At 40.1% G+C, this 16,617-nt stretch overlaps 1 protein-coding gene across 1 annotated transcript in view; it reads right to left on the bottom strand.

Annotated features, from left to right (window-relative positions):
• The window catches only part of Vps53 (vacuolar protein sorting 53 homolog (S. cerevisiae)), a gene marked incomplete in the record, with an annotated part of 134,397 nt that overhangs the window by 67,769 nt on the left and 50,011 nt on the right, over nucleotides 1–16,617 (bottom strand). The window contains 4 exon segments of the mRNA XM_013503465.1: nucleotides 7,997–8,138; nucleotides 9,889–10,031; nucleotides 10,493–10,636; nucleotides 13,563–13,641. Coding sequence (XP_013358919.1) covers nucleotides 7,997–8,138; nucleotides 9,889–10,031; nucleotides 10,493–10,636; nucleotides 13,563–13,641 — 508 coding nt within the window.

Consider the following 16,617-nt stretch of genomic DNA (forward strand, 5'->3'; position numbering starts at 1 on the left):
TGGATGAATAATATTTCACTATATGAATAAACCACATTTTGTTCACCATCTGTCTACTAATGGACTTCTGAGTTTTTTTCCTTGTTTTGGGTAATACGAATAGTACCGCCACAAACGTTTGGGTTTGCTTTTTGTTTGTTTGTTTGGTTTGGTTTGGTTTGGTTTTTTGAGACAGAGTCTCACTATGCAGTTTAGGCTGGCTTTGAACTCACTATGTAGCCCAGGCTAGCCTCAAACTTTTGCCAATCCTCCTGCCTCAGCCTCCTGAGTGCTGAGATTACAGGTGTGTGCCACCACGTGCAGCCTGGATATGTCTGTTTGTTTGTTTTCTTTTCTTTTCTTTTTTTCAGACAGGGTCTCACTGTGCAGCTCAGGCTCACCTTGAGCTCACTTTATAGCCCAGGCTGGTCTCAAACTTGCAACAATCCTCCTGCCTCAGCCTCCCAAGTGCTGGGATTACAGGCATGCACCACCACGCCCGGCCCCTGGATATGGTTTTTATATAAACACCTTTTCAGTTCTCTTGGGTATACATACCTAGGAGTGGAAATTTGTATTTTTTGTTGTTATTTTGTTTCTGATATTGAGGATTCAACATAGGGCCCTCATAATGAGCTACACACCTGGTCTTTTTTTCTTTTTTTGACACAGGGTTTTCTCTAAATCACCAAGTTGCCCAGGCTGGGTTTGGACTTGTGATCCTCCTGCCTCAGCCTCATAGAATGCTGGAATTACAGGCATGCACCACCACACCTGGCTGAAAACTTGTAATTTAAAAAGAAAATTCAGACTGGTGTGTGTGTGTGTGTGTGTAGGGCTGGAACTAAATCTAGGACTTTGTACATGTTAGACAAGTACTCTACTACTGAGCTATACCCCTAATAAAGATTAGGGCTTTGCCTTTTTCATTTGGTAGAATTACCTTTTCATTTTAGGCATCTGCACATTAGCACTGTGAGATGTGCTAAAACAAAAAGCAAATTAATAAATCACCACTAATAATATAAGGAGTTAGTGCTGGGAGTGACCAAGCTGTTACATCCATAAGAACCAATAAGAATTCAGAAAGAGGTTTAACACAGAGGCTAGGCTGAAACCTGGATGCGCTTGTACTGTAATTCCATTAGTATCATAAAAAAAAATCTCGAACATTAATAAAAATGTGCGCACAATAATGTTCAGATGGCCTTATTTATAAAAGTAAGATGTTTAGGGTCCAAAAAGAAAAGAATGGTTAGGGAGATTATGGAATATCTGCACAACAAAATCTTACATGGTGACAGAGGAAGACCCTCAGATAGGACATATGAAGTAGGAGATAAAGTTGTATTTATATACTAGTAGCCAAAATTAATTTCAAATAGATAAAGATCTAAATATAAGAGTCAAAACTATACAACTCTTACAAGGAAACATAGATAAATCTTTCTGATTGAATTATATAAAAGTTACTTAAACATGCATGACACTAAAACAAAGGCAATAATGCCACGCATGATAGCACATGGCTATAATTCCAGCACTTAGGAGACTGAGGAAGGAGGACTGCCTCAAGTTTGAGGCCAGACTGGACTGTACAGTGAGACCATGTCTCAAAAAGTCAACCAAACAAACAAAAGCCAAAGCCAACAACATAACAGAAGATAAACTGCACACAAAACTTTGTATATGTGGTACTGGGGATGGAACCTAAGACCTTTATACTGACCTACATCCCCAGCCCTTTTTTTATTTTGAGGCAAGGTCTATATGGCTAAGTTGCCCAGGCTGGGCATGAACTTATGATCTTAAAAACTTTTGTGTGCCAAAAGATACTATCAAGACAGGGAAAAGAAAACCCACAGCATGGGAGAAAATATTTGGAAACGATACGTGTGATATATGATAGAATATATAAAGAACCTCTACAACTCAAAAATATAGATGGAGTTCTGATATGCTACTGCACAGTAGAGTGACTACAAATGACAATAATGCACTATGTATTTTTAAAAAGCTAGAAGAAAGGAGTAGAAGTGTTTTCACCATAAAGAGGCACAAATGTTTGAGGAGACAGACATGTTTAATCTGACTTAAAGATTAGACAGTGTATTTATGTGTTGAGGCACAACATGGTACTTCTTAAATACATGCAACTTTTAAGGTTTTTTTTGTTTTGTTTTTTTCTGGTACCAGGAATTGAACTCAGGACCTTGCGCTTGCCAGGCAGGCACTGTGCTGCTGAGCTAAATCCCCAGCCCCACAACTTTTAAGTTTTATGTATCAGTTAAAAATAAATTTAAATTATAAAAAATGAGCTAAGAACTTGAAAAAAATTCTCTAACGATCTACTAATGGCACATAAGCACATGAAAAGCACCTGTCATTAGTCATTAGGAAAAAGCAAATTGAAATCATAATGAGATACTATTTTACACCCATAAAGTTGGCTATAATTTAAAAAAAAAGACAGGGTTGGCAAGGATGTGGATAAATTAGAATTCTCCTACACTGCTGGTGGGAATGTAAAACAATATGGCTATTGTAGAAAACAATTTGACGTTACATCACAAAGTTAAACCTAGGGATGTAGGCTCAGAGGTAGAATACAGGCCCAGCATGGTGAGGACCCAGGTTCCATCCCAGTACGACAAAAGAGGGAAGGTAGTGAGGAAAAAAAAAATAAAGAGAGAAAACACATTCATATAAAATGTGTACACAAATATTCACAGCATTATTCATAGTAGTTAAGAAGTGGAAACAACCCAAATGCCCACAGGTGAAGAGATGAACAATATGTAATATATCCATATAATGGAATATTACTCAAGCATAAAAAGGAATAAAGGACTGATAAATGCTGACATATGGATGAGCTTTGAAAACACGCCCTACGTGAAGTAATCTAAGCACAAAAGACCACATTGTATATGCTTTAATTATGTGAGATGTCTAGAATAGGCGTCCATGAAAACAAAAACTAGGTTAGTTGTTGCCTAAGGCTGAAGAAAGGAGAAAAGCCGAAGTGGACGCTTAGGGGGATTTCTTTTGGGAGTGACAGTGTTCTAGGATCAGACAAGTGAAAGTGGCGCAACACTGCAAATAAAGTAAAATTCAACGAATTGTATGCTTTCAAAGGTGAGTTTTTTGGTGAAATTTTGTTATGTGGATTACATCTCAATTTAAAAAAATACAGTGAGTGGAGCAAAAAATTGTATTTAGAAAGTATAATTTCAAATGTGAAGAAAAATCCTCGTATCTGTTTCCCCATTCTTGCCTACAATTTCCACGACCATGCATTACTCTCATCTCAGAAAGAAACAAAAGTTAATTTTCCCTTAGGATGTCATTCAAATGGAAATGGATGTCCTTTGACATCAATAAACCATTTATAAAATTCCAGGTATGGTGGCACACAGCTGTGATCTCAGCTACTGGGGAGACTGAGGTGGGGCCAGCACGGACAATTTAGCAGACCTTACTTCAAAATATCAATCAATCAATCAGTGAAACAAACAGCTAGGCAGCTCAGTACTCCCTGCATTCAATCTCCAGTAATACCTGCACATACACACACACAAGAAAAAAGAAAGAAACCATTTATAAAATATTTCAAACACTCACGGGAGCTCATCAAGTAAAGGAAAACTATCTTACTCACGATGGATGTCCTAGGAAACCCTGCCCCTTCTCTTCTTTCAGTCTTCCTAATGTAGGCATTCATCTACTCTAAGACCATAGTAGAGGGTGAGACCCTCTGTGCAGGCTGTCATTAAGAGTGAATTTTTAAAAAAAATGTTATGATGCCCAAACTGCATGGCTAAGAACTGTACTCAAAGCTCCTATATTTATAATGTAATTTTTAAAATCAGGCAAGTATACATGTATATTAAAATGATCTCTGTAAGTCAAAAGGCAATTCTTTTTAGAAAGGCAACTTATGTACTGGCCAACAAGGGAAAGCCAGTTGCATTTCTTGGGGAAAAATTTTATGATGTTTAAAAAAAAAGCCTCCCAAATTTGGTGAGGCAGTTATAAAAACCTAACTTGATCTACTCCGCTTTCAGCAGAAGGTTGAATATAATTTGTCCACTTTCAATCTAATCATCAAGTCACTAAAAATGCATATGGATGTAGTTAGATCACATCCAGACATTTGCTTTCAATTTCAAGGTATTTTAATTTACAGACTATCTTGAATCCCTCCTAAAGGGTCAGAAGTTGAGGCAGCTGGAAGCAGCACCAGCAGCTCACCTTCTGCAGAAATGGCTCTAGCGCAACATATGATAAAACTTGACAGGGCCGATACAGGAAACACAAGCAAGCCCTGTCCTTGAGGTGCTTTCACTCTAAAGTTCTGTCAGATGGCAGTGTCACAGCTCTAAAATAAGAGCAAAGGACAATGCATCGCACTGGTTGGTGAGGAAGCCCGAGCTGTAGCAGGTCTTTCGGGTGAACTAGCCACACTCTCAAGCCCAACCTTGCTTCACTGTCAAAGCCACCAATGGCTAAGGAGGTTCTGAAAGATACAGAAAGGCAAGTGATGGTGGTAGCGGCAGGGGAGGCAATGGCCTCGGGAGGAAGCAGCAAGGCAGGCAGGACCTCCGGCTATCTTGGCTCTTTGCTGACGACTACCTGCTCCATGATCACTTTCCAAAGAATTCACTAACGTTCTATGAAATGTGGCATATATTGGAGGGTATCAAGATATACCTTGGTCCATGTCACAATCTATTCTGATATCTCAAAACAAAATGGTGCCCAGAAAAAGGATTTTTAGAAAAGTCTACCCTAGAAGCAAATAGCATAGGAGGAGGCAAGGGTCCAGGAAGCAGTAAGTCTTAGGCGGGATGCTGGGCAGCTAGAATAGGAGTCAGCATGGCCTCCTTCCAGTGCTGTCTGTGGGGAGAAGTGTCAGCAGCTATGACTGATTCAGCAGGGGTCCTACCACTGAGGGCTGCAGAATACAGGTATGGATGGTGTGGCTCCCACTGGCACAAAGCAAAGTGATGGCAGGGGCAAAGCTCAGTGTGAACATTACCTTCCCACCTTCCCACAGCTGACCAGCAGTGAACCATTTCTTAAAAGACTTTGCCTAGTTGAAGAGGTCCAAGGGGTTCTGGGCCTTTCTAGAAACTCACCTTTAAAGGAAAAATCCCTGAAGGGGTAGGATGCCCATTGTCAAGGTGTGGAATGCAGATGGGTTGCTGGGTCATGGTAATTGGAACAAACAATATCAGGGGAAGAGACTGAACTTCTTTAGAAGTTCAATGATTTAGAGAAGTGTGTGGAGAAGACAGCTGACCTACTAGAGGGGTAAATAAAGAGCTCATGGCATTAAGCAGGATTATGTGGCCAAGGATTTACAATCTGAAACTCTCTGACAAATTTGATAGGAGTAGAAAGCAACACCTGAACAACTGAAGGGGTATTTACAAACCACTTCTGCCAGAAAATTTCAAACACAGAAGACGAAAAAGGGCCTATGGGTCTGAGAATATAGCTCAGTGCTAAAGAACTTGCCTAGCATATATTAGGCCCTGGGTTTGATCCCCTGCACCATAAACAAGCAAAAAGAAAAATCAAACAAGCAAACAAAGGACCAAGGGAAAAGTTCAACTGTTTCTAGCTGACAACAATATCACTACAGAGCACAGCAGCTGCCACAAGTTGCAATGGCTCCAGTCCAGGAGTCGGGCACTTGCTGCGTGTGTTAAGTCACAGGGGACATGCTGCCCTGAGAAACAAAGCACCTCCACCCCTCCCCCTTGAGTCAGAAAGTGATGGACAATCAGCCAACTGCTCCTTTGACAGTGCTATACAGTACCTATTTTCTCAAAACACCATTGCCTTTGCAAACTTAAGCAGAGCTCCTACCAGTTTTCCATGATCTCTGCATGGAGCAACAGCCTCAGCTTGTCTAGAGGGGGCCTTTCCTATCCATGTTACTCTCGCACTTTTAACCTGTGGGGGACTTCCTTGGAGAGGTGAAAACTCTAGTGTCTCTTAGGAAGCTTATAGGCTACCCTGGTCATGAAGTACAACAAGGCCATTTGTTCCCCCGAGGTAGTATCTAGCCAAAGGAGGGGACAAATGGCTCAAAACACATTTGGCATGAATGGTATTCAAGCATCCTTGTTTCTTCTTCCATGACCCAGATTACTGGTCCACTGAGCCTGTCCTCACACTCTACTCGCCCTGGCCAATGACAGGCCAGAGGAGCTTAGGTACTACTCTTAAGGTGAGACCTGTTCTCAGTGGTTAAATTTTCTTGTCCTTAAGCAGATGTCTAAAGGGCTGAGTCCAGTGTCACCTAACCCTCTACTTGAAAGCAGCTCAGAAGCATGGCTTGGGTAGGACAGAGAGGAAAGGTAGCTTGAGAAAATCAAGCAGGTGCTGAAGCCAGCCACAAATTTCTAAGGAGAGACGCACGCCTTTTTTGGGGGGTACTGAGGCATGCTTTCTTCAATGGCATTTCTGTTAACTTTGTTGTTGTCTTTTGGGACAGAGTGTTATGGCTTATATCTAGATGTCCCTCCATAGCCTCATGCACTTATAGGTGGGACTTTTCAGAGCTTGCTGGACCTAGGTGTGTGATACTGAGATTAATGGTATATGGTACTAGATTAGTCCCATTGATTGGAATTAGCATAGTTCTGAGTTCAGCTAAATAGATTTACTGAAAACAGAGGCCCCGCCCTGGGTGTGGGTGGTACCATCCAAAAAACTTGTAGCCTGGATGGGATAAAAGGGAAAGGGAGTGGGGCTGGGGATTTAGCTCAGCGGCAAAGCGCCTGCCTGGCAAGTGCAAGGTCGTGAGTTCGGTTCCCGGTACCGGAGAAAAACCAAAAAAAAAAAAAGGGAAAGGGAGGCTCACTGCTGCTGCTTTACTACCTCCTGCCTGCTCTGCCATGGCCTGTTTTCTTCTGTGATTGTCCCTCTGCTGTGCCACCCTGCCTTGGAGCCAGCTGACAATGGAATGAAACCTCTACAAACTGTAAACTGAAATAAACCTTTTCTCCTTTAACTTGTGTCAGGTATTTTGTCCCAGCAATAAGTAACAAAGACACAAGGTCTCACTTTGTAGATCAGGCCTGCCACAGTCACTACTGTAGCTCAGGAAGGGCTCAAATTTGTAGCCCTCCTATCTCAGCTTCCTGAGTGCTGGGATTATCAGTATGTACCACACGTGGCCATTTTATTTTTGACTTGGGTTTTAAGGGCATTTTCATCTATTTTACGACCTATTTTTCCCCACTAGTAAAAAGCAATCAATTTGGAACATGAGTTAGCATAGAGAAGAGCATCTATATATTTTTTATTAAGTAAGGAAAGAGTATTTTGTGGTTCTACTTGAAAGCTGTAGGTGAGCCCAAGTAAGTTGGGCCTTGTGGCCTTCCCTTAAAGCCAAGCTGTTCTTGACCACTCTTCATACCAGTGCCACGACGAACCAGTTTTGAGTCACCTACTCTGAGATAGGTCTTGCTGGTGAAGAGGGGATCTGATCTGTTTAAATCCTGGGATTTTAGGACTAGAAGGCTGGGGACTGGAGAAGGTAGCAGAGGTGAGAGGCAAACAAGTGTGTGGGACTCTAGGTCCAACTCCTACCTTTACTCCCCTGCTTCAATCAGAACAGCTAACTGTTTATGGCTTTACATATTAGCAGTGTAATCTTAGGTATGATTAAAGTGAAGACAGATAAAGCAAGGTGATTCCAGATAAATGTACCTAGCACAGCATAGGACACACAGTGGACATTCAAAAAATGTTAGCTATTATTCTCTTTGGATTCTACATCAGATTTGTTAGAAGAAAGGGGTTTGGAGATTACTAATTTGACGCATTTTCCTCACTGAAAAAAAATAAAGCCAGGCACAGTGGTATGCACCTACAGTTCCAAGTATCTGGGAGGTTGAGGCAGGAGGACTGCTTGACCCCACAAGCCAAAGGATATAATCAGTAAAATAGTGAAATGAAGCCCATTCAGCCCCAGCCATGGATTTGTGGAAGGTCTTACCAGAGTTCCATCACTCAGGGTGCAGCCGGAGAAACGTTTGGCCAGAAATCCCTCAAAGTTAGTTGTTCTCTGAATAGCGAAAAGAAGCAATTTCACCTCAATTTCCTTGGCCCTGGCACGCATGATCTTGGCGAGTTCTGCCCTTCAAGGTAAAGAGTTAAGAATGTTGTCAAACAAACTGAAATGGCTTCTATATATATATAAAAATGTACACGATCATTTCAGATACTAAGGTCTAGTACTGCCAACTTAGTCTAATGCCTGCAGAATAGAAATACAATAGTCCTCCTTACCCATAGGAGATAATTTCCAAGATGTTCCCTGAATGCTCAAAACTACAGATGATATTGAACCCCGTATGTACTATGTTTTTCCCTATACTGTAGATACATATTAATAGTAAGGCTTAATTTAGAAACCAGACACAGCAAGGGATTAACAATAATTCATAATAAAATAAAACAATTATAATGATATATTATAATAAGTTATTTAATATTTATGAATTACTTCTGGAATCTCCCATGGAAAGTGAAAGCACAAATAGGGAGAAACTACTGTATACAGTGTAAATAAGAATTTTAAGGTGAAATCATCCCTTAATTAAAAAAAGACCAAGGAGTATGAATGGTAATCTGATAACATGGTTATTACTATGTTTACATACCGTTAAATCTTTCAATAATTTGTTAATAATATAATACAAAGCACTCAGTATTTTATTAAAATACATATAACCTATATGATTTCACAAATTATGAATTACTGAATTACAAAGCTCTTTATCTTCTGGACAGCTTAACAGCTCTCTCTTCACCTAGAGCAAGGACCTTAGAAATAAATAACCATGAGACACCAGAAACCCTATGAGAAAGGTGACATGTACATGTGTGGGTGGTTCCTACCTATGAAGTTTGAGTGCGACTCACCCAAATGTTCTGTTTCAAGATGCTGTTTATTAAGGAAGAGTGACGTGTGAATTCTTACTAAGTACTAACTGCCATCATCTTCCCACACAAATAAATGACAAAATCAAACAAAGGGCCTGTGAATTTATTTGAGAATGATGTATCTGTAGGACTTTAGCCAAAATTCTAACAATAGAAGCTTGCCAGTAGCGCTGCCTTTAGGCAAGACAATAGCAGGTACTGACATTCACAGAGACGTGTTAGTTTTGGTGTATCTCCAGCGTCTTCCAGGATTCATTTTGCACATAGCTGGTTTCCAAGTCTGCTGAACTTTAGGCAAAAAAAGAATTATAAATAGTTCTCAAGGAATTCATTCTTCCTTTGCTAGTTAGGATTTAGAAAGTGACAACCACAACTAACCTTGAATCAACACTATATCTACTTTATTAAATACTGTATCTATGATTTAAATATTTGGTAGCAAATATGTTTCTTAATATACACATAGAAAGTACAACTCTAAAAGTGAACTGTAAGCCTGAGGATCACCATGAATTTGAGGCCAGCCTGGGCTACAAAGTGAAACTTGTAGTGTTCCTTCTGCCTCAGCCTCCCGAGTGCTGGGATTATCTATTTAGCAAGACAGAAAGTCAAACTGCTGGTGGTTATATATATACTCCATGCTGATATATGCAACAGAGATGCAGGGGTGAATGTGGGAGTGGTAAGTCAATATAGGTAAATCTAGCTGATGAACCTTGAGTTCATAAAGGAGAGAAGATAGCCTGTTTGAAGTGAGGCTGGGTCACAGGAAGGTCCTGGAGCCAAAAGGGATGGGACTATGTTGGTATGACGGTGGTCCCAATCAGTTGGTGAAGTATGGAAGTGGTACCCAATCCATAGGACAACATAGAATCACAGAGACTGGGGGATTCATTTTGAAAATTCAATCAGCACCAGAACCAGTAAAGAGTTGGAATCTACCTTGTCACATGGCAAAATTCAACTGCAATCCTCTCAGTCATGTACCATTCACGTGGAAACATTCGGCCATATTTTTCTTCATAGTCCACAAGCTGGCGTTTTACCCAGGCATAGCGTCTGTCAATCTTGTCCAGCCAGGCAACCTCATGAAGGTAAGGAACAAAAACCACTCCAGTACTTAGAAGTACTATTAACAGTTTAAGGAAATAAGCAAAAACATAAAACCAAGGAAAAAACAGCCAACCCCTGTTATTTCTCACCATTTCATATGCTATCTTATTTACTTGATCCAAAGATTCTTAACCTGGGGTCTGTGACTGGGCTTCAGAGGTCTGTAAATTTCCTGAAACTGTATGTAAAGTTTAATGCATACTTGCATTTCTCTGCAAAGAAGATCTACAGCTTTCGTTAATTTCTCCAAAGGGTCAGTGACCTCAAATGGTTAAGAACTACTGAACTGTGAAGTCAGCCTGTAGGAGTCATGGTTCAACAATCAACACTGTCAGACAGTAGCACTAATAAAGTGTAAGTGAACAGGCTTGGCAGCCTTCATTTTTCAATAAAATTGAAGTGTTACATCTGACCTCATCTGGTCGATACTTACATCTTGGTTTTCTTGAAAAAGTACTAGATACTCTGACAGATGCTGTTTAATAAACTTTTTGATGATTTCCTGTTTGATTCTTGGGTCCAAAATATTAGCAACCAGACATGCATCTCGCAGGACATTGCTGGGTCCTCCCGGCCTCTAGTAAAACAAATAACAGGCACCAGTTCAAAAGTCAGAAACAATCTTTAAATCTCACAGCCTCTGACAGCTGCTACTTTTTGTTTCTCTCTTATTGTTATTACTCCCACTCCCTAGACACTCATTCTCTCTACTGTGGATGGATATTTGTTTCTCGATAAAAGAGTCATTATGCTATGTCCTGCAGTGGCCAACATAAAAACTACCTTGTGAGTGAGCAATGACACACTTTGGAAAACAGGGTCAGCAATGATCACAGGATATTTTACTTTCTAAATAGCAAAACTGAAAGACCTAAAAAGTCAGAATGACAATAGTCTCTGATATCAGAGGCTCTGAAGAGGCCTCAAAGACAAGAATGACACCAGGGTCACTCCACATTTTCCTCTTTCCACCTCTAGAATTCCTATTCCTAAATGTTATATTTCTGCCATAATAGTGTGGTAGCTTTAAAATTTAAAACTAGGTTTCAAGCCACCAGACTTGGAACCAGATAGGCAGCCAAAGGTCAGATACTGTGATATTAGCCTTGATTAGAAATGAACAGTGGAAGGTACGGGTTGCTGCAATGATACATCACCATGGAAGGTCTTGTTATTATCAAAGGCAACTGAGTCTAACTGAACTTTTCTGCATGGTAGCTCTGTGAATGAATGCGGTTGACTGTGTACCACAGCAGATACTTGGAGTCTACCCTTGCCTTGGCTAAAATAGTCACATTAGTTTGGAGAAGTTACTCAACCTCATCAGAAATATAACGGACTTGCATTAGGTGATTAGTAAGATTCTTCAAATTGTTACTTATCGGGGCTAGTGATATAGCTCAATGGCACAGTGCCTGCCTGGAAAGTGCAAGGTCCTGAGTTCAATTCCTGGTACCAAAGAATGTTAATTATTATTTATAATAAATGTTCAATTCTGTCCACCTTAACATATTATTTCAGAGGTATTGCCTGAGGCCTAAATTTTTAAAATGTAACTGGCTCCACAGTAAGTGGCTATTAATGTTGCCTATTAAACATACTGTTCAATTCTAGCTTCCGGATAAAAGTGCTTGATCTAATAGAAAAGTCACAGAGGCCAAAACCAATGGTTCAGATTTTTTCATTTACAAAAAAAATTTACTAGGTTACTTTGGATAATTTTTTAAAACATCTTAATTCTCAGTTGTGAAATAGGAATCATAATACAAAACATTTAACAGAAGTCAACAATCTTTAAAAATGAAAAAAGAAAAAGCCTTAAAAAAACCATTAAGCCATCAAGTCAGAGAAAAGGGATGCAAACTATTCAAGAAAATCTTTTTAATTTCATCTACCCAGCACAATGTGGGAAAAAAATAAACCAGTAGGGCTGGAGTTAGGGGTGTAGCTCAGTGGTATAGCATATGCTTAGCATGTGCAAGGCCCTGGGTTGAATTCCCATCTCCATTGAAAAAAAAAAAAAAAAAAAAAAAAAGGTTAAAAAAAAAAAAAAAAAGATATAAAGTAGGCCATGGTTACATAATAAAGATGGGCTTTACCCATATCTGTCTGAAACTTCTTAAAAAGGAACGGAACAATAGAGGTCAGGAAAGTAAACTAGCCTCGCTGAGTCTAGTGCTCACAGTCAGGGAACATTTTTGCAATCTCTGTTTATTCGTCTGACCTTTGTTTTCCTCATGTGGTCAACAGGAATAATGACTTTCCAGCACCCACTTCCTGAGTTATATTGGTGAGGTGACTAAAGAAGCTGAGGTTCACAAAGAAAAGTGCTTTACAAATAAATATCTGATTACTTGTGGTCAGCCACAAAATATGAAGACATTAAAAGTGGTGGCAGGTTTCGAACAGAAAGTAATATGCCAAAGCTGGGGCAGCCCACCTACTTCCTAAGTTTCTTTTATGGAGCACAAAGAAGAAAATGGTTAGGATATTTCCAGTTATTGAATTATGTAGCAGATTTAGGAAATGCTTGTTGGCTTAGTAAGTGTATGTATATTCCCATCTGCACAAGGAACACTGCTGGCCCATACACTTCAGTTCACTTCTGCTTTGAACAAGTCTTTCTCTTGAAATAGTTCAAATAAGGGAAAGACAGCCTTCTAAAGGTTCTGCCCTCCCTAACACATGGACAGTATTAAGATATTATCTGTTACAGTATGAAGGAAGTAGCTGACAGTGGTCACAGAGCATTGATGGCTAAGGGAGAGAAAGCTTGTCCTGAGAAGTGTAGCCAATAGCTCACAAATGAAATCCTATAGTCTTTACAGACACAAACAGCTATACTACCAGTGAGAGCTGATGGGCTTTAATTCCAAATTACAGAGTGAGTCTTTAGTGTTGCTCTGAGAGTTACATAAGCCCCTAGACACTCCTTCTAGTTGCCTTTTCACCAAACCAAAACCAGTAAGTTATGTAATAGTGCAGAAAAAACATTGCAGCTTGAACATTTATCCTTCAAGCACAGCCATGAGAGAAAAGGAATTGACAGGGTAAACAAGACACAAGGTTTGACATACATTCAATTAAACCAAAACAAATTCTCATCTTTTGATGCTGGATGGACAGATAAGGATTTGACATTTCTTTGGGATATTTAAAACCAAGAGTGAGCCAGGCACAGTGGTGCATGTCAGCCCTGAGGGAAGCCGAGACAAGAGGAATGTTAAGATTAGATTCTTGGCACACTAGCAAGACCCTGACTCAAAAATAAAAATAAAAATAAAAATAAAAATTAAAATGGCTGGGATGTTTTGATCACTAGTACTGTAAAAAAATAAAAATAAAAAAATAAGGATGGTCTTACTGCTTTGAACATTCAGCACATAGATTTGCTACTGCCAGCAAACACTTTTGGAATGATAGATGAGCAAGAGCTATAGTGAATATGAATTAGGCAAGGATGGTGACAATATCTAAAGACTTGAGGAAAAATGCAGAATTACCTTGGTACCCTGGGAAGGAAATGCTTCTTCAAAATCTACCAGGATTTGCTGTCCTAACTCAGTCTGTGCAGCCTTCACTCTGTGGGGAAAAAAGAACATATTATTGCTTGGTGCAATCTTCAAATACTTGTAAGTAATTATATGCCAAATCTACAAAAGTCCAAACTGTTGAAGTCTTTAGAAATCATTCAGAAACCCAGAAAGATAGAAGGTGGTGTGGCTAGATGAGAGTGGTCACACTCTAGTGGGTTTGTTTGTTTGTTTGTTTGTTTGTTTAGTCTTTTTGAGACAGGGTCTCACTATGCACTTCAGGCTGGCCTTGAGCTTACTTTGTAGCCCAGGGTGGCCTCGAACTTGCAATGATCCTCCTGCCTCAGCCTCCTGAGTGCTGGGATTAAAGGCGTGTCCCACCACGCCCAGCTTAGTTAGTGGGTTTATGACCAGGATCCAGGTACCCAATTTATTCTCACAATAGATTTTCTAAATCCCCAAAGTTCTTCTAGACCACCCTTACTTGTTGCTGTGAGGTAGTATATGTTTATCTCTCCAATATTTCATTAGGGGGCAGCTATACTGTGGGAAAACATTATATAACAGCATTGAAATCAAACATAAATCCATAATTGTATTAATGACTTAACAGCTTTCCCACACTACTTGAGGTATGAAATGGGGAGAGGGTGTCAAATGTTCTAGGGCGGCATTTTTGTTTTAACCCAGAAACTACACACAGGATCATAAATTTCTAATCAAATAAACAACAACAAATATTCTCTAAAGTATAAAGAAAAAAAGCAAAATGACTCAATGAACTACTCATCAAGAGTAAGGGCCACTGAATGAAGATTTAAGTTCAGGACATTGTCAGTAGGAAGACAACCAGTTAGAAAGGGGAGGCCGGTTCTTAACGGTGGTTTGCATGTGTATCAGAGCTCAGGAAATATCTGTCAGTTTGAACAAAAGAGGAGGAGGACAGCAGCAAGGATGAGACAGGAACTATGCATCAATGACCCCTGCAATCAATCACGTCCTCCACATCTCCCTCCAGCTGCCTGACGTTGGTGATGCCTGGATTACCCAAGCCAGCCTCCCAGCTAGTGTGGAGCTAGCTTTGAGGCAGCTGTTCAACTGCCTTGAGCCTGAAACAAATATTTTATCTCTACTAAAAGCACCATAAACTAGCCTGCTTCCTTTCTTGGTCTCCACCCTGTTACTTCTGGATTAACTTTATGAAGTTTCTAGAAATAGTGAACAACTTAAAACCCACAATTTCTTTGGTCACTAAGGAGCATCTGGCAATGTGCTGAGATTTTTGGGGGTTTTTTGGTTTTTTTTTTTTAAAATGAGGGGATCGGCATGACCCAAAACAGCCTGTTTTTTTCTGTGGCACAGCTATAGTTATTCTTCCTTCAAACACTTTCTAGGTTTTTCCCACTATTTTCAACACTTTTCAAGTTACTTGGATAGGTTAATTTGTAGTCTTTTAAATTAGCTTTTTTTTTTTTTTTAAATTAGTTCTTAAGGGGGCAGAAATGAGGCAGGTAAAGCTGTGTAGGAATAGCTACTCAAAACAGAGTCAAGGCTGCCCACCTACAGTCACCCAACAGACAAAGGGAAATGTCTCAAGTGTGAACTCTGCCACAGGAGGAAAGAACAGCTTCATAAAACTATCCCTAGAGCATCTTGTGACTCTCACAAAATGAGCCAGGAGACGCCTCCTGCAGTGCCAGGTCACAAGAGCTCCCACAGGCTCAGGCCTGTCTGTTCCTATCCTTGTCCTGCAAGCACACAGAGCACCAGTTCCTTCGTTAGCCACGGGGAAAATTTCTGCAGGGGAAGCCCCACCCTTGGCCAGCTGAGTTCCTGATTGTATTCTCAGGGCTACTGACCACTTTAATGACACTAATGGACTTAGCTCTACCTCTATCACCCTCACCCCACCCTCACCATTCCCAACCTCCATGTTTTTACTGTGACACTGCGATGGCTGAAAAGACAACCAGAGGTTATTGGTATAGTCAGAGTACAAAAGAGAGGGAACTACCAGACTCTGGTTTGTAAAGACCTTTAATCTGTGTTCAAAGTTACCTGTTAAGAAAGGCAAGCCTTAGCTGTGCCACTAGTAAGCCATGCGTAACCCTATGTCATTTCTTCTGCATGGGCCAAAACTAAGAACAGTTATGAGATAAGAGGGTGAGGATAGAGCCCTGTATTAGATGACTTTCAGTATCTACTTCAGTACTGATTATTCCACAATAGCTACCTTATAGTACCAGCTGGCAATAGCACCCAACTTCACAGGTGACTGTAGTAGGATATATAATTAATGTTGAGGTATAAAAATAAGCTTCTGCCTAGAAATATTTGCAGCAGTATTTTCAGAAGTATCTATCAGTAATTCTGATTGAAAAGCAACCATTCCCTTGTAGACATTATTGATAGTATTTATAAACCCAAATCACGACCTCACGGATTTTCAGGCTGAAGTGTGAATTGTCTCTACAGGCAGTTACCTAAATAGGACCCTAGAAATAAGTCAACGATTTAAAAGAATATATGTTTAGCTCACTCCTTTAAATTGCTTCCTCTTATAACAATGAGAAGGAAGTTTCTACTATGAAGAGAAGGATCAACAGAGAGTCCTGAGCAGAGCAAATATGTGAGGTGAACTACCAAGATTTCCTAGTCATTCTTAGGAAAGTCAGCCTACAACTAATAGAGAATGAGATAAATAAAAGCTCCTCCTGGGATCCAGCCTGCTGTGCGGTGGCAGCTCAAAGTTGGCTACCCTTAGGAAATGAAAGACTCAATGTGTTACCTAGAAAGGAAAATCAACCAGTGATTTCTGGCATCCAACATGCTATGTGACATCAATATTGTTCAAAGGTACCCTAAATATGTTACCAGTTTTTTCAAAGAGTGGTGGCAGAGGTGTAGCAAATTGTGAAAATAATTTAGACATCTGTAGATGTAGCCCTCACACTTTCATTATCTTTCCATGGTCTCAAAAAAAAGCATTTGAGCCAGGCGTGATGGTGCACGCTTGTAATCCCAG

This window comes from Chinchilla lanigera, unplaced genomic scaffold (genome assembly GCF_000276665.1).
Source record: "Chinchilla lanigera isolate Chin_1 unplaced genomic scaffold, ChiLan1.0 scaffold00080, whole genome shotgun sequence".
Lineage (NCBI taxonomy): Eukaryota > Metazoa > Chordata > Mammalia > Rodentia > Chinchillidae > Chinchilla > Chinchilla lanigera.